This window comes from Alexandromys fortis, unplaced genomic scaffold (assembly GCF_014885135.2).
Source record: "Alexandromys fortis isolate MF-2015 unplaced genomic scaffold, M_Fortis_MF-2015_v1.1 scaffold_114, whole genome shotgun sequence".
NCBI lineage: Eukaryota > Metazoa > Chordata > Mammalia > Rodentia > Cricetidae > Alexandromys > Alexandromys fortis.
The window spans coordinates 3,178,904-3,198,555 of record NW_026068046.1 but is presented as its reverse complement, the minus strand read 5'-3'; the positions used below and the strand labels follow the sequence as shown (position 1 = coordinate 3,198,555).

Below are 19,652 nucleotides of genomic sequence, written 5' to 3'. Positions count from 1 at the left end.
AGTTAAAGTTTCTTAGCATTCTCAGTAAGTTTTAGGAGCAAACATTGCTTCTGAGACAAAAATATCTGTAAAAAGTCGAAGTAAATAAAAAGAAGTTTCAGAAGTGTAATTAAGGGACATAGAGACTGTTTTGTGTACAAATATAGAGACTTACAAGGCAAACACAAGAAGAAGAAAAAAATCCTAGTAAATACGATAGATGCTGGTGATAAAGCTTTTGAAACACTCAGACTAAAGGCAAATTTTAGTGGGAAGGAAAATATCAAAAGAGGAATATAGCGAAGTCTTGGGTATAAGACACAGAGCACCAAATGTAGTTTCCTGATTTATTTTGGACTTACTTAAAGCATTTTCCATATGAGTCATTTGTTTTGAAAAGACTTTAATACTTGCTCCATTTGATCCCACAATGTAGTCTTTCATGAACGCAGTGTTAAATATTGTTATACTGATGTACAGGGAGCAGTTAAATAACAGTACTACCTGGAAATCCATATCACGGTATGGATTCACAAGAATCCCTCTCTTGGTTCTTCTATTTCTGTCTATGGGACAATAATGAATAAATTAAAAGGGTGCAAGATGACCCACTGGGATTTTCTTCTGATTAAAATCTCATTAGAACATTGCCAATCTAGTTATTGCAGACATTATAAAACTTGTTGCAGATGACTTTTAAAGAAATTGACTACCACGAGAGTTTCTAATGATTGGCTTCACAGTTGCCTGATAGTGGGTTGAATGTGACAACAGGAAAAATTTAACTGCTAGCAAATGCATAAAACTTTGTACTTTGTAAGGAACATTTCATTTCTTTCTCATTAAAGGAGCCCAATGTTCAGATCAAATAATCTATACAGTACAGATTAGTGCATGTGCATAGAACCTAGGAGGTAGTGGATAAACTAGTTGCATATCTGCTAGAAATCAATAGAAAGGTGATTTTGACAGCAAGCATTCTGTGCTACCGTGCCACCTGCTTCAGAAGAGATAGATTCTGCCCTTCAATAGTCTTGTGTTTTATCAATTCAAGTAGCTTGGTTATTGCTGCTCGAGACAAAGCTCTTATTTCAGTGTATCCCTACTTCATTTAAGGAATAAATCTAGGTTCCCTTTAATTTTGGAAGTTTAATTTCAATTTAACATAAGTATTAGCATGACAAATAACACCACATAGTTGTTTGTTTTTTATTCTGTGCACAGTAAACTCGGAAATAATTTGCAGAATTAAGTCACAAAATGGAGGAGCTAGGAAGAAAACTATCAGAGGAGCAGATAAAAGATTTTGTGTATTTTTCCTCTCAAAACAAAAAAGAACAAGTTAATATTAATCTTCTAACATATAAAAGTGGGTGATGAAGAGAGGCCAGCTGTCAAAAACCTAGAATCAAGAAGAATTCTATTTTTTGGTACAGGGAGAATTGGTCATGAGATTCCCCAGAAGATACCAACATCTGCTGATGCTCAAGCTTATTTGTAAAGTGGCACAGTGTTTTCATATAACCTACTTCTGTCTTCCAGTACTCTTTTAATGTAATAGAAACGGAATCCATAAGGTTGCTACCATGTACTGTTTAGAGTGCAATAAGAAAAAAGTCTTAACAGGTTTAGAAAAAATACAATATTTTGCAGGAATTTTATACCATAATTAATGGAATCCACAGATTCAAAACCAGTGGATGAGGAGGATAAGTTGTATTGTACTAAGAATAAAAATGGAACTTTTAAAATAGAGTGGCTTTATGAAAAGTAGACAATGTGCTACTTCCAGACATACGATGCTCATGAACCAAATGCTTTCAAACTGACAAAGAGCTTCTGAATTTCTCCAACAATTAGCATAGAGCCAAGTTATATTTTTAATTGATTATTTTGTTTTACACACACACATACACATATATAGTACCAAGGCTTAGCTTCAGAAAGTTAAAGTAGGTAGAGTCAGATGATTTTCGAACCCAGTTGAGCTAGTTGGTATTTCTGGGGTTCAAGTTTTTACGCTGGGAGCAATGCAGTAAATTATTCCATGTACTCAGTATTCCTTTGGGATATATAGTAACACTTGCTTAAACACTAGCATATAGGGCATTGTAGAGATAGCATTCATTAAGGTTTACCAACATATGAGGTTGTGGGAGTATCTGGAAGCCAGATGGAACAAATAGATCTTTTCTTTGTCGTGCCTAAAATATAGGCTTTTTCAAGATTGAACAAAACCCAAACAAGCCATTAGTATCTCTGGTTTCTCTTTTTGTCTGCTGTACATTTTTAGTTCAGGTTTCCTGTCCAAGTCTTGCCTGTGGGTTAGTCAGAATATATATATAAAAATATATATATATATATATATATATATATATATATATATATATATATATATATATATATGTACAAAGCATATTATAAAACCTAGAATTTTGGGGGAGAGGGAGGGAAATGGGAGGATGAGAGGAAGTGGAAATTTTTAATAAATAGATAATAAAACACAGAATTTTTCTCAACATATAATTCCTGTTGTATCTATTGACAGGAATTAAAAGCAATCACACACCAATAGCAATAAGCATGGTTTGTATGTAAACTTTGGTTTCTAAATGCATAACTACTGGGATGTACATGAGTAATCATCTATTTCTAGGCCTCTAGAAGAGATAAGAAGCGAGGAAATATTTATGCTTCCACAGATGGCCCAAGGCACATTTAAAGGGCTTTTCACTAGCCAAAGTTGAACATCAGAAAATAACACCTTGTCCCTTCTTCCCATGGCTCAGGCATCATCTCCAACTGGAGGTGGGGGGGAGGGGGCAGAAAGATTTTGAGAGTGGTAGTGAATGACTACGGAAAAAAATACTTTGCATGCATGAGATCATAGCAGCTCTAACTGTATGCATGCACATCACATGCACGAGATCAAGCCAACCAAAATACCAGCATGGATAGAAGGAGACTTATGAAGTTCCAACCATAGCTAAGGAACTATTTGAGATCCATGGCTGCTGGGAGGAAGAGTAGTCAGTTTGTTTTGTTTTGTTTTGTTCTGTTCTGTTTTAGAAATATGGCATCTTGGAGGCTACTCTTGATCCAGTTTTTTGACAAATCTTTTCATTTCTTTAAGATTTTTAACTCTTCAATATCGATAATTGCCACTGCAACTCCCATGCTGCATATGATGGTTCACGTGATGGTACCCCACACATCCTGTGGGCTTTTTAGTCTTTCTCTTTATATAAGTATTTTTCAAATGATAAGCTTTTGAGTACATCAATACAGTCTGCATGAAAAATTCTTCAGTTGAAGCTTTTGAAGCAATTTTTCCATTTAGTCTTTAAATTTTCCATTTCCAGAGAATCCATTTGGTAATTTTTAGTAGGGTTTAAATATCAGTTAATTGTCATACAGTGTTCTTATTTTATTATCTTCATGGCTTTTTTTACTCATGTGTTCACTTATTGTTAATTGTTCTTTAAGTTAATATTTTCAACTCTTTGTCAAAGAGTCTGTGGATTCTTGTTTCTGTATTGCTACTTACAAATGGTTTCTTTTGTTTCTTTTGACCTGTTCTGCTTCCCTGATTATCCATGGTCATTTTGGCTTTTCCTTTAAGTATGTACAGACTATCCCAGCCCTGCCCCAGTCTGATTTTTCAAAGATTATGCATAGATGGTTTTGGGGGGTTCTGCAGGCAAGCTTATTCCACGAATGATTGAAGAGCTTGACTTAGTACTTGACTCAGTAGCTGCCATGCTAGCCTGCAATGGGAGCTGGGAACATAAGACAGGACTGGAAGTTGAGATTCTGAGTTCCAAGGGCCAGTACAGTGCTTATATGGAAACTGAGCTTGTTTCAATAGTAGTCAGAATGGACAATGGAATTTTGGGAACCTGAATTGTAAAGAAGCAGATCTAGAAATTTAATTTGGAGATGTTGACCTAAACCCTAGAGCCACAATGATCACCCAGGTGGAAGGAATGTCTTGGTGCCTGGGTTATTTAAAATCAGCCTTAGAACACAGGGATTTATCTGGCACTGCAGGCTGCCAAGACCCTAACTGTTGTGACCAAACTTGGTAATAGGACTTTGTGGAATCCATTTTGTGCTGAAGTCCAGAACAACAGTTCTCAATCCTCCTTTTTCTTCCAACATATAGAGTAGCTCTATCCACAGTGAACTGAAAGGGCTTAAAGTAGGCGAAGGTGCAGATAATGTGAAACTGTCTTTTCCATAATCTTTACGGATCTTTAAAAAAGAAACTCTGTGTACTTCTGAAGTGCTCTCTAATCATTGACTTAAATTCATTAGTTCCTGGAAAGGAATTTTTGAGCATGAATACTCATTCAAATTAGTGTTTCTGCTATTACCCCACCATTTGGCTAAAATCACTCCCCTTGGTTATACTGTAAAATTATCACTGCAGTTGAACACTTTAAGTTGCCACTGTTAAATTACCTTTTTTTTTCTTTTTTGAATTACCTCTTGATATATTTTGTCTATTTCTATTGAAGGGTTCACCTGCTGTTTATTGATTTATAAAGAGTTTTATAGCTATGTTATATATTGAACATACGATCTTTATTTAATATTATATAAAAATATAGTCAAAATTATAATTTTAAGTAATATAAAATAATAAGATCAAAATATTTTCATGTTAATTTTCTATATCTACTGATATTATAGCAAATCACTTCAGGACATGCTAAGAATAATTTTATATTTATCTTCACATATATATTTTTATATATATCCCAAGTGCAAGGCAAGGTAAGACTACATAATGAGACCAAGGCCAACCTAGACTACACAGTATCTCAGTTCCTTTACTATTTATCGATATGATAAAATATTCTGACCAAGACAATTTAGGAAGAAAGTGTTTAATTGGACTTAAAGTGCCAGAGGATTAGAATCTCTGGTACAAAGGTGTCGGAGACCAGCTTCAACAAGTATACCACTTACCAGGGTAGGGGCCTGGGGATTAGAAAAGTAAGTTAGGAGAACAAAGACATGACAGTAAAATAAGATAGTACCAGGAGGAAGTTCCAGTGAATGCTAAATTCGCCCATGTTTAATTTTCATTTGCTTAAATACCCCAACCCCAAAAGGTAGGAGTAAGATTTAAAAAAAAAAAAACTGCATTAAGATGATACAAGGAAATGAACAAACCAGTTGAAGGATTGTGGGCTACATTCTTTGTTAAATATTCTATTGCTAGAACAAGGGAAGTAACACTCACACCCTCAAAACATCCTGTAGGTAAACCACTCCCTGGGTGAAATCCATTTTTATCTTCCTAAGGAAGTAGGAACTTAGTTGGATCCTTAGACTTTTGTTTGAATTAGAAACAGATCACTTCTCAGTACCTGAAATACAAGGTCTCGATATTAGTGACTCTTGATGACAATAACCTTCAGAGAGCACAGCTCTCTTGTCTAAATTAAGGTGGGACCTTTGTTTCAGGTAGAAACAGACAATAACATTGAAGGAACAGAAGTACATTCCAACTCTCTGACCTTTGGTCAGGGTGGAGCGACAACAACTTTGAGGGAGCTGAACCTCTCTGACCTTCAGACAAGGTGAAAAGAGGCTCATATTTTTTGGTCTTCACATGAAGGCATGGTAACAGGTGGCTGGAGCAGCAGCTGAGAGCTCACAACTCCATCCACAAATAAGAGGCAAAGAATAGTAACTCAAAGTGATCTTAGTCTTTTGACATCTCAAAGTCCATCCCCAGTTACACACCTCCAATGATACCTACTACTAACCCTTCCCAAATAGTTTCAATTGGGAACCAGTATTCAATTGCCTGACATTTATATGGGACATTTCATTCACACCACCATGCATGATGATATCGTCTCTTAAAAAGCAAAATAAGTCCTAGGTAACAATGGCACCTTTGTCACAAACAGGAAAACAGCATGAATAATTACTAGTAATTGAATTTCATATTAATTTCAATATTGACACTTCTCCCAGCTTTTTCTCTATTATGTGTCATTCATCCACACCCTTTTGTATTCTGTGTCAAAGTACAATATTAGATGGCTTAAAACATTTTGAAAATATTGGTTTTATTTCATGGCAGAGGTCCTTCAGCTTGGATTTTATGATTTTTTTTTCATGTCTAGATTGGATGTGTGAAAGCTGGGGAAGAGGACCACTGAAGTATCAGTATCACCATATGTTGAGCATGCATGCAATGACTAGTCATTGTCCCCTTGATCACCCAGTTGACATGGTGCTAGTCAAGTTTATTCTATACTTTATTAACTTCTTTCCAAACTTTACTCAATGAATATGTTTCTTTATGAAATAAAACATTACCACAATTTTACTGATTCCTATACCTAAGAAGATCAATTTTAGGATTACACACACTACCCAGAATTCCATTGTTGGTTAACTCAGATAACTTGTGACCCAATCTTTTGTGAGGCTTTGCAAAGATTCTATTGTGTTTCATAAAATGAGATTCTAATTGTTGCTAGTTTTTGACCCTTGTACAGAATGTGTTTTAGTAAGAAATAATGACATCTTTAAAAACCTTAGTTACTCTACTTTCTTAAAATTTTCTAAGAAATGGAATCCAAAATCTACAACTTCCAAACCCCAGTGATGATGATGATGTAGAAAAAAATACTTGTTATAAAAGTTTTGGTGAAAGAAGATAAAGGAATGTATTTCTTAACTTGGAATTGGAAAGTTAGATAAAGATTTGTGTTTTAGGTCTGATATACACCCATGCAAAGATTACAGCTGCATTTCTCTCAAAAACTCAAATCCTTCTATATTAAAGTGAAAAAAAAACATAGCCAGGTTTGATAACATGTACCTATAATCCCAGTGCTTGGGTGGCAGAGGGAGGAGAATCCATTATGAGTTAATGGACAACAAGGGGTAAGCATAGAAAAAAGCAAAAAGTAGCCTGACATTCAACACATTAATCAGAAAAGCATTTAAAAGCATCCACTAACAAAGATTTTAAACATAAATCAATGAAGAACTTTCCACTTTTAAATATAAAAATACAGAGGACGAATCAATAAGGAGATAGAAATGCACATGTCTAGTTCTTAATCTCCACAGCTGACATTTTAGTTTGTATCTTTCTGAAAGAACTTGAATATTATTTCCAATATGTATCCAAGCCTGGATAAAGAGGATTAGGAATCCAAAAGATACCCACCATCAATAATGATATCATAAACAACAGTTTGGGTCACAGTGAAAGAGAAATTCATTGAGCTAAAGATGAATTAAAATGAGAAATGAATGAAAAGCGTTGACCATCAAAACTGCTGGTTCCTGACTAAATTGAAATTTTTGCTTCATTACTCAGGAAATTAAAAAAAAAAGTCTATCATTGTTCTTCCCAAATTCACAAAGCAAATAATAATAGTCAATAAGTAAGATTTGAGGTTTAGAGAACACTTATTAGTGCCGTGACATGAGATGAAAGCACTAAATAACTGTGCCTGTCTGATAAGGGCTACGTAGATGTGCCTGTTATGCAACCGCAAATGGAGATCATATATTAAACTTGTGATAAAGGCACCCAAATAGACGTGTTATTTATAAATATTGCTGCAGCTTTGGATGGGAAAATATAAAATACATAGTAAATGAAAGTTTGAAGATAATATAACATAGAACTGGGATATTAAAATGATTTATTACTTTGATAGAATCTTTTCTAGCCTGAGTATTGCAAAGAACAAGGACCTTACTAGAGGGAATAAAAGCACCATGCTGCAATGGAGAATAATTCATTTCATTTAAGAGAGTAAAGTGGAGAACTCAAACCACATGGAGCAACAAGAAAAGTGTCCTCATTGTCTTGGAATGAACTGATATTTAATCATATTATTTCATTGGGGCAGACATTTTTTAAAAAAGTACTGTAATGGGTTCAAATTAAAATTATTTCCCTTCCTCTCTTAAAAAAAAATAGTGATGCCCTTTCCTCAGGAAGATATACTACTCGCACTTGGCACAACATATGTTTAGGCTTCAAAAATTGCTTGAAAAAAAAATCCCAAAGCCTTATGGACTACATTGAAATTGCTTTATAAAGGGCCAGTTAAGTAGGCTTAAGTCAATTTTATTTATTTTCATTATGTATACAGGTACAGATAATATTTTCAGTAAAAGGAATATATGCATAACCTCAGGAAAAGAAGAATTTAAATGACATGGTTGAGGTAAAATAAGATGGCCATAAATAAACATGTATTATTTCCCATACTTAACTCCTGAAAAATGCTTCACTGAAAACTAATGGTTTTCAATCTTGCATATAATCTGGTTATTACCAGGATAAAACCAAGATGGGAAGGTAATTTATCAGAGGCTATAGTTCACTCGTATACCAATTTGATGTTTAACGTAATAAAAATGGGATTTGCTTTAAGATGGAAAGATAACCCGCTTTCTATAGTGTTTGCAATCACTGTATTTAATTCAAGTATCATTTGTATTTGTAGTGATAGTCCATATCGCAGAAACTGTTAGTCTCAAAAATGTCCACCGAAGCAATGGTCTGAAGAGATGGTTTCCCATAGGAGTTCAGTTAAAAGCCCGCAGTCATCAGGGGTCACCATCTGGGTAATGTACTTGGTGTGTTTTTTTCAGGAAAGGAACTGTCCAAAATTCAAGTAGCTCTGTCGCTTTAATAAGCTTTGGAAGCAAAGGACAAAAGCTGGAGTATTCCCTAGCTTGAAGGAATGTGAAGCAAACATGTAACGGAACAAGAAAGGAGTAAATAAATGTTCACAAAATGGGAAAATAAATGATCCCGAGGAAGTGTCGCATGCTATTATTTTGTGACAACAACCTTGATAATCAGACTTTATTGTTCATACAGATTTCAAATAGTCTAAGGTTATTTATTTAAAAGAATTAGAAAACAGTACCCAAATGTCGCAAGATAATAATAACATCCTTAGCTGACTGTGTGTGAACTTGAAGACTCAAGACTGGTTTCTGGTGTTTATGAATAATACTCATTGATAGAGTGCTTACCTAGCATGCATGAAACCTTGGGTTTAACGCCATAGTACCTCTAAATGATAGCTTTCTTAAAAGCAAGATCATATTTGCATATTTTTTAAAAAATTACAATTTCAAGTTTCCTTTATAAATATATGACTAAAAGATTGTTTCCTTTGCTATTAAATGGAACCCAGTGTCATCTGTAAGAAAATCAACACAACACATGAAAAGACAGATGACATGGAAAGTAGTTGTGTATCTTGATACAAATGTTTAAATATAGTCAAGTCATTTGAAATAACTACAAATATTTTTTGGCACACAACTTTCTTCTTTCAGATGTTTAGAAGATTTTTCAGACTTTTTAAACTTTATTTTCTGGACTCTATGACAAGGCTTTTGGATCCCTTATCCATTTACAATCAAGAGTTCTGTTTATGTATTTTGGTATTACTCATATTTGATCATTAAATGTTTCTGCTCCTTTAAAATGCTTGAAGCCTGGGGCAAGAGAGATGTATCAGCAGTAAAGAAGACTTACTGCTTCTGCAGAGAACCTGAGCTCAGTTCCCAACATCTATGTCAGGTGGTTTACAATCACTTGTAACTTCAGGTTCCAGGGGTCTGCCACTCACTTCTGTCCTCCGGGGACACATGCACTCACAGGCACAGAGACAGACACACTTACATACACCTAACTTCTGTAAATAGAATAAACTATTACAGCTTTATTGTTGAGGTGTTGTTTAGGAAATCGTATTATTGAGATGTCATGGAGACAGCTTCCATACCATACATAGAAGACAATCATCTTGCAGCAGAATTCCTGGTCCTCTGGTGTTTGCAATCTTTCCATTCACTCTTCCACAACATCCCTTGAGCCTTGGCTGCAGGAGTTGTATTGTAGATGTATCAGTTGAGGCTAGACACCCCATGGTCAGTTGTTCATCAGTTGATAGGCCAATGTGGATAGGGAAAATCTCATGGGGCCCCACCCTTAGATGAAGAGACATAAGCTGGTAATAACTGCTGGGAGGGAGGGGGAATTGGTCCTCCCTAGAGGGGAGTACCCTAAAGTGGTTATGCAAAACCAAGCCTTCAGCTCTAAAAAGATACACATTGGAGCAACACTGACTAGAACCGCCAAATTGTATTGATATTTTTAATGACAGTGCTGAAATATATTTATTTCTATAGCAATATTCTGTTTGAATTTCCTTGTTAATTTTTATTGAAAGTAATTTTTCATACAATGTATTCTGATAGTGCTTTACCATCCCCCAGCTCCTCCGAGATCTTCTTCCACCTCCCTACCCACCAAACTCTATGTCTTTTCTTTATCTTGTTAAAAAACAAACAAAAAGCAAAAAAAAAAAACAAGAAACTCATACAAAACTCACAGACACATATAATCATACATACAGAGAGAAACCAAAATATGCAAGCAAAAGACCAAAAACCAAAAAAAAAAAAAAAAACCAACTCAAACAAAGCAATTTGAGACAAAATTTCTAAAACACACCAAATACCATTGAGTTTGTTTTGTGATGGCAATCTACTGCCAAGCATTGGGCCTGCCTGAAGCATGATTAATATATCCAGTGAGACTCCATGGGAGAAAACTATTTTTCCCTTCGCTAACGGGTGTCAACTGAAAATAACTCCTTGATTGGGAGTGGGAGGCCAAGTTCACTTTCCCATCTCAGTTCTGGGACCTAGTCCGGCTTAAACCTGTAGAGGCTGTGTTCCTGCTGCCACATTCTCTGTGAATTCATATGCACATCAATACTATTGTGTCTGGTTGATGGACACTATTTCTTTGGAGTCATCAAGCATCTCTGGTTCTTTCTTTTCCATTTTCTCCTCTGAATAGCTCCTTGAACACTGAGGGAAGAGATGTGATTAGGGCATCCGATTTAGGACAGAGTGCTCCAAAATCTCTAGTTTTGCACGCTGTCTAGTTGTGGGTCTCGGTGTTAGCTCTCATCTTTTCTAAAAAGAAGTTACTCTGATGTTGGCTGAGTGAGGCACTGATCTGAGTCCCAGGCCAGGGTGGGCACCGACAGTTTCCGGTAGAAAATATTTCTAGGTCTCAGCAGATGATACAAAATAGTGGAGTTGAGCTAGAAAAGAAGGTTGAGAGGATCCATGGGCCAAGTTGTATTTAAATGTTTGTTCATATATTCATATGTGTGTAATGATAATAATTAAAGAAAAATAGTTCACAAATTTTAAAGGGAGTGAGGAGGAGCCTGAGAGAGTTTGGAGGAAGACAAATGGGGAACATTATATAAATTCAGTACATACCTAAAATTTTAAAACTTACTTTTCCACTTTTAAAAATAAAATATTTTAAAAATGGTTGAAACTCATGTTTTAGACACAAGCAACTACAGAAAAAAAGGTAAAAATAAAACGATGCCTATATCCATTCAACTTCGCAAAGATACCCTTTAGCACACAAGTATTTTTACTTAGCAATATATAAATATATATCATTGTCAAAAGATTGTAACCATAATACAAAAATATTAAGTACCTCTGCGTTTCTCTAGTTCTCTATTATGAAGAACCATATTTAAGTATTTCTTGTTTCAGTATATTTCTGCACATTTACCTATGTAGAGATAAGTGTTTTCTATTTAAGCAGATTCACAGGATATGCCCTGTTCTGCAGGGCAGTTTGTGGGACCACTAGCAGTGGAACCAGTATTTAGCCCTAGTGAATGATCTGGCTCTTTGGAGCCATTTCCTATGGAGGGATGATAGCTTGCTCAGCCTACAGGAATGTTTTAAACTTAGATATGGGACATGTGTCCTGAATTGCTTAGGCCTGTGCTGTTCAATGGAGTGCATTTGCCAACAGGAAATAACTTGTTGCCTTAAATTTGTAGTGAGCTTGTGATTTCAGGGCATAGCTCTTTACAATTGAATTAAAGGCAGTCTAATAATTACAAATCGTATCGTGCTGAGCAGCAGGGAACATTTGTTAAAGCACCATTAGGAACTGTCATTCTTCATCTGGTGAAAAGACATTACTCGAGGATTATCTGAATTGGCACACAAGTTCTGCCGAGTCAGTGGATTTCAGTAAAATACAAAGTAACTTGTACCCCACATTAAGCTGGATAGTGTCTGTCCCCTCCCTGAGTATGTACATTTATGTATACATCATTATCTTGTTGGGAATCAAGTACTATATTTATGTCTTCCTTAACTCGTTTGGAGCACTACTTGAAAAATTTAAATTTTATCAGTTTCCATTCATTTTTTGTTTATTGATGACTATGTGTGAAGTGGGTTAGACCACTAAGATAACAGGATTATGGGACCAGTAATTATGCATATGAGTTTTTCTCCCACTCTTCCTGACTGGCCTCACATTAGGTACTTAATGCTCCTAGCAGATTTCATGTTATCCTTCAAAGATTTTTATAGCCCTACTCTGTTTATCTAGAAGGATTTGCACTACACATGTGATTCTCAACCTTCCTAAATCTGTGACCCTTTAATACAGCTCTTCGTGTTATAGTGACCCCAACCATAAAATTATTTCATTGCTACTTCAGCACTGTAATTTTGCTGCTGTTACTAACCATACTGTAGAAATCTTATATGCAGGATATTTGATATGCAATCCCGGGGGTTAATGACCCGCAAGTTAAGAACCACTGCTCTAGATACCTGGGTGTCACCTGGTCCATCTTATTCAAATGTAACTTCCCTCTGAGAAGCCTTTCCTGACTGCACTGTGTTAGCTGCTATTCCTTTTTGCTATGATAAAAGAACCGGGCAGAAATTATATAAAGGCAGATGTTGCCTGTTAGATGATATATTCCATTATAACAGCAAAGGTAGGGTCGCAGGAGTAAGAGGCCAACTAGTCACGTTGCATCTGCAGTAAGGAAGCAAAGGGAGATGAATATTAGGTGTCAGCTTTCTTACTTGTAACGATGTCAGCCAAAATTAACCTAATCTAGTTAATCCCTTCAAGTATACTATGAGGCTAATTTATAAAGTAATTCCTCACAGTCATTATCAGGGCTTGTCTCTTAGGCAATTCTGGATCCTGTAACATAAAATATTAACTGTCCACACCTTTACCTATATTTTCCTCACAGAACTTTTAACTTCCTCAAAATATCTGATTTGTGCTTCTTTGGTTCCATAAAAATTCAGCTTTATAATTTATGTTATACTATATATTTTTCTTGGTCTATCTTAAGTCATCACTTAAATTCTGTACAACTCTGAACACTAAAATAAAAAAACTTCCTTGCATAAAGTAGTTATTAAGTAAACTAAATATGAATATAACTTAAAAATTTATCTTCTTTCCAAGGATGTCAGTCAGTCCATACTTAGTAGGCTATATAAATTTTCTGCATATAGTATCCATATTAGGTGTGTGTGTGTGTGTGTGTGTGTGTGTGTGTGTGCTAAAGCCATGAATCCACATATAAGAAAAAGCATGAACTCTTTCTATTTCTGAGAATAGGTTACATCACTTAATATAATGATTGCTAATTTCATCCATTTTCTGTCTGTATCCCCAACATCCCCAGTATACTTGTCACATATCTGAAAATATTTCTTAAATCAAAGAATAATCCCTACGTGTAAACTACTACCAAGTCTTTTTAATGACATATTGATATAGAGCACAAATCAACATACATTTATTGATTGCCTTAATATGGGAAAGCTATGATTGTTTCTAATAAAACTCTGGAGCTCTTTAGAGACCACAGTCTACTCTTCATATAAATACATTGTTTGGATTCCTTTCGCAACTCAGCATATAGATATTCAATGTAGAAGACAGAAAAGGTCAGTCATCTTGCGATGGTACCCTTGATCTGGAACAAGTAATTAACTTTCGTTATATATTCACACCAATATGCATTCTAAACAACTGGCTCCCTGGAAAACATATCATATACTTAAAATTATAAAACGTCATTGCTCTCACAGAATGTTCTTTTGAATGTTCTCTTACCTCTGTATCTGCCTATTTCTTCTGACAGTAAAAGATAAATCCTCCTTACATATTTTAAAATGACTGTCTCCTCACATGCATTTTCCCCTCATTTTCTTATGCCCTCAGGAAACTGGTTGAACTTAAATAAAGTACATAAAATAGCTCTCTTGGTTTTCCAAATGACACTGATTATGCCTTCTGTTATAAATGGCCAATCTAATTTCACAAAAATAATTGAGCCAAGGAAATGAAACAACTTTCAATATGATTTGTAATATCAATATTATTAAATTGGAGGGGGGACCTGAATACACTTTCTAAGATACTAATAAATACCTTGAACTAGGACAATAAGAGTAACCAAACTTCACTTTTTTTGGCCAGAAAATCTCAGCAATGGCACTAATATTGTGTTTTTAATATGCCGTATATTCTTCAAAACCTTTATCCTTTGGTTTCAGTAGTTCCATTAATCGCAAGAGAAAATCATCAAGATACACTGGCTTTAATCCAATGAAAAGGGAGAAACCAATTAAATGCTTTAAAGTTTTAAATATAAAGTAGAAATTGGATGTTAGAAATCTCTTTAGCTCCAACTAAAAGTAGACAGATGATTTTTAAATGGGATCTTTGGCTAGTATATATAAGTGATAGAAGTACAAATTAAATCCTCTCAGGTTCCCTAATAACATGAAGAAAAATATCAAATGATTTATGGAAAGATTCACTTTTGCTTTCTCAGCTTTTGGTATTTGAAAAACAGGAATTCTACCTTAGGCTCTATTCTAACAGTCTCTTCAGCGGCCTCATTCACTCTCATAACTTCACTGTTGACTCTGTGCATGCATGTTTTTACAATCTTGTTCTAGCTTTAGTATTCCTGTATAAGCTTAAGTTTCTGGATGCCATATCAGTCCTTGGAAACCCATTTCTCTCAGGACGAATTCATTTACTTCCTCGCATCTCACCTCAAACCATCTGTTCAATTAGTCATCTATAAAACACAGATGCAGTTCCAACCACTTGTAAGCTAAGTAAAGAATCCCCTAAATATTTTTAATGGGTTCGCCATTTTATCAGTTCTTATGGCTCTAAATTGTAACTGTTTTTAATTAGTCTTAGAATTAGCTCATCTATATGTCCATGATCTCTTTGTACACCTTTGTACACGAATGATATTATGAGGAGACAATCTCCCAGCAAACTCCTGGGTCCTCTGGCCCTTATACTCTTTCTGCTCCCTCTTCCATAATCTTTCCTGAGCCTTAAGTACAGGAGTTGTTGTTAAATCTACAATTTCTTTTTCTTTGTTATTTTATTATCATCTATTTTTAGTCTTTTGAGACAGGGTTTCTTTGTGTAGCCTTGGTTGTCCTGGAGCTCACTCTATAGACCAGGCTGGCCGTGAACTCGCAGAGATCCACCTGCATCTGACTCCTGAGTGCTGGGATCAAAGGCATGCACCACCACCCTACAATTTCTTCTTATGGGACCTCTATTGACTTCTCACTGTAAATAACTGAGACACTCTTAAGACATTAACTGAATTGAGGAACTATTTCTCACCAACATTGCTGCAAGCCCACCCCATTTGTTTCCTTGATACATATTTTACATTTCCAATTTACTTTGTTTTGCCCTGTGACTAGAATTATCTTTTTGCGAAATGTAATTTGATAATATCATTTACTTCAGTAATAACACTCAATAATCCCATTTATATCTAACTTAACCCCCTAAAGAAAGCTTAACATATCACCTGTTCAGGAAATATTAATGTTTATATTGCTTAGTAAATTAAATGCAAATATCTAAGCGTGGTACCCATAGTTTTCTAAAATATGGCCTTAAAGCTAACATTCTGCATTTACTTACCATAGCTAAGCTCCAATGAACCCAAACAGCATCCTTTGCTTCAAACCCACTCTGCACATTGTGAATTAATACTTTGTTCAACCCTCCCCTCACCCTTCCTATCTCTGTTACTCTTCGAAGCATACACAAATATAAGTATTTATCTCTAATAGTAATTCCTTTGTAAAAATCATTCGTTACAAAATCAAGCTAGCCAAATATAGCTTATTTCTTTTTAATCCATTTATTTTCAAATAGAAAAATATAGAAATCATAGAGAGAAAACTAAAATCCTCCATAAGCTCCCAAACCCTTAACAGGTTGCTTCCACACATTCTTTCTCTAAGATATGAATTCCTGTATATGTAGTCATACACAGTCACAAAATTCAGATTATATAATTCATACTTTTGGGAAGCCTGGCATTTTCATTTGATGCTTCATGATTATTTCCAAGGATGCTGTATGACATTTTCAGTGCAATTTTAATAACTATATAATTTTGTGTTATTAATGCGTTGCCAGGTAATTACACATCAATTGATAAATATTTAGATTGATTTTAAGTTTTGAATATTATTTTCAGATGTTATCATGGACCATCTTAAATACATTCATAATAATTTCTTACAAACTGATTTTTTCCCAAAGACAAGTCAAAATTTAAGGTTTTTCTATATTCATATTTTGTTTTGCTTTTATATATGATCCCATATTATCTTACACAAAACTCCTTATATTTTAATATTTTCATACAAAATTGATGTGGTCATATTCCTGCACAATGATAATACCGAAGATCTCAGGCTTCTGATAGAAAATTAAACATACATTATATCAATTCTTCTACATAATATTATGACTATTTTACATTTATAAAACTACCAAATCTTTAACACATGTATCAGTTGTGAAGGGCCTATGAATACTAGGAACTCAGTAAATATTTGTTGAATTGAATTGGGTCAGTCATAAGGATGTTCTCCTGGGTTGGTATTTTCCTATCCACATTATTCTGCAGTGGTTTCCATATGCAAACTAGAGTTACATGACCAAGGAAAATGGAAACAGATGAGATCACAGCCCTGAGGAGCCAAGAACAATCCCATTCTAATTGGTCAAATAATCCTCCAATTTCTACAACTATCTCTTGGATAGCTTTTGGCTCAGTGTTTTAGCACCAGTTACTTGAGAAAAGAACTATATCTGTTGATATAGATTTAAAACTTCTGATCCATTAGCTTAGTTAAAAAGCCACTAATTCTAACATTTTCAGGTGGAAAAGGATAGCTGGGTTAGCAGCCTTCTAAGTGAGTCGGAATAAGTTAATATACGCTTGTTTTCTTACAGCAGTACACTTGTTTGGCCTGACGTGGCAGTTGCAACCAGTTGGACAGATCTATGCGAATGGAATTAGCAATGGGAACACAGGGACCGAGTCCATGGACACTACTTACTCTCCCATTGGAGGAAAAGTTTCTGACAAATCAGAGAAAAAAGGTACAGTGACTAAAATGATTGATGGATTCTTGATTAATTTTTTCCTAATTAAGTTATTAGGACCATATCTGGGATGGCTTCGCTTCACATTAAATTTCATTATCTCTTGAAAGAACTCCCCTACGTGAACAGAAAAAGCCCATGTCAGTGTCTTGTGAAGCGATTTCTTTTTCTCCAGTGCTTTGAGTATAAACCAATTAAACTTTTCAAATATGTTGGCAATTTTGAAAATAAATAAATATTTATAGAATGGAACTTTCAATACAATGAAAATTTCATTTCACATATAACTACCCTGAAGCAACATGGGATTTTGATTAAGTTCCCTCATGTCCTAGCCTAGCATTTATTTATATATAACATTTTACAAAGGGTATATAGATTTCTTCTGTTTATAATAAGTAAAGGCAGTTTCTACCTCGTGTAAAGGTGAATGTTTATAACAAAATGGGAAAGCATGAATTATTTTTTAGTTGGGAAACATGAATTCTTCCTAGTTGAAAGAAAATTACTTCAAGTCCTGAATTGTTCAAAGTAACCAACATGAGAATGAACTAGGAGACTTATTTAAATAAATGACGCAATACTCGCACTCCTAACTTCCAAGTCAGAATGAGTGATTTTAGTCTTAATAAGCAAATAAAAATAACTAGAACTTTGTGTTTTATGACTTCCCTTGAAACAGGTTTAAGTACAGAGGTACTTTTGCTATGTAAATTTTTTGTATGTCTGATTTTAAAGTAGAAATTGAGAACAAAACTCTCCTCTATTTTCATAACATAAAATTAAGCAAATAAATATATAAAACAAACATTACCCTTAAGAAAATCACAATTTTGTAAATGCAATAAGTTTTATTTTGCTTCACTAGCTCTAAGTACACGGTCAGTTTGTTTTGCACATTTTTTGATTTAGTAGTCTCTACACATCTGTTTCATTGCTTTGGGTGGGTATTTTTGAGGGTTTCTTTTTCTTTTCTTCTGCTTTTGGAATGATAACTTTGCTTTGCCCCATGGTTCAGTAAAAGTGAATACTTAAGGTTAAATGAAGATAAAACTTTTGGTATAATTTTCAATTCACACTTCAGTTTGACTTGAATCTCATTTCAGAATACTTCATTCTACCCAGGACTGATCTTTCCTGAAAGTTTCACTGTTACCATTGTAAGGGGGTAGGGCTGAAGGAAAAGGCTCAGAAGTGGACAAGGAAAGGACTAGAGTAGGCTCAGACTTTTCTTCCCCACCTCTTTTATTCACTTTTCCTTTTTTCTTTCTTCTTGTTTGATTCCTTCACATGTGAAGACATAAAAGCCACCATCTGGCATTGTCTTCCTAGGGACTTTTTTGTCATTCATGGTGAAAATCAGTAACACCTGTCTAAAGAAAATGCAAAATGCAGGACAGCAAAAGATGAGCACATGGTTGTCCTAAGTTTAGATTGAATTTTGCATTTGAATTCAAATGTCTCATAATTCCTTTCCAGAAACTAGGTTAAAACTGCAGTCTAAAAGTATTAAATAATACTACATCCAAGATTGTTACAGATGCTTTATGGGAATTAAATCATGATGTGTCATTGTGCTTCCTGTTTTAAGAGATAAACAGAGGCACAGAGAGGTTTAGTGATTTACTCATGATCAAAAACCTAGAAACTACTTGATTGGTCTCAGAATCTAGCCTCTTAACTTTTTTTTTTAACAGCATCTTACTGTGTAGCATTGGCAAGCTAAGATGCTGCATAAACATTTCCCCTTGAAATGAGCCCAATGAAAATTGTTTTATATTTCTGCTCAATTATAAAAACAAACATGGAAAATTATTCAAATTTCATAATATTTCTAAGAAACAGCATTATATGTGACTCCTTGTAAGTCAGCAATATTCCTGGACTGGCCCCATCCCTAAAGGCAATAGGGCAGCACACCTTGTACTCAATGGAAATAGAAAACTCATAAATTTGCATTTGTGGGAAGGTGAAGGCATGGAGGATAGACATGGGAGGATGATGGAGAATGGAAGTAAGTGTGATAAAATTATTAAATTGTCAAGGAATTACTAGAATATTATTTTAAATGAAACATAATTTTGGGTTCATATGTCATAAAAGTGGAAGTGAAGCTATTTAAGGAGAAGAAAGAGCAGCAAAGGTGAGGAAGGGAGAAGATAAATAGAGCACAGATCTATGGCATATCTAAATATATAGTGGCATGCTATTTGTATTTTAGTAAATAAATCTTTCCTGAATTCCAGAGGCAAAGCTAAAGCCACTAGAGGTCAGGTAATGGTGTCCATCCCTTTCCCTACCTAAACAACTTTCTGTCCTTTTGTTA

General features: G+C 34.8%; 1 protein-coding gene across 3 annotated transcripts in view; it reads left to right on the top strand.

The window, feature by feature from the left end:
• Tenm1 (teneurin transmembrane protein 1) overlaps positions 1–19,652 on the top strand; it is a 570,621-nt gene that overhangs the window by 262,383 nt on the left and 288,586 nt on the right. For 2 of the 3 annotated variants that reach the window (XM_050118834.1, XM_050118833.1), the window contains exon 6: positions 17,174–17,323. In XM_050118834.1, the coding sequence (XP_049974791.1) occupies positions 17,174–17,323 (150 nt within the window). The remainder of the gene's footprint in view (positions 1–17,173; positions 17,324–19,652) is intronic. The other variant, XM_050118835.1, reaches the window with a different exon arrangement.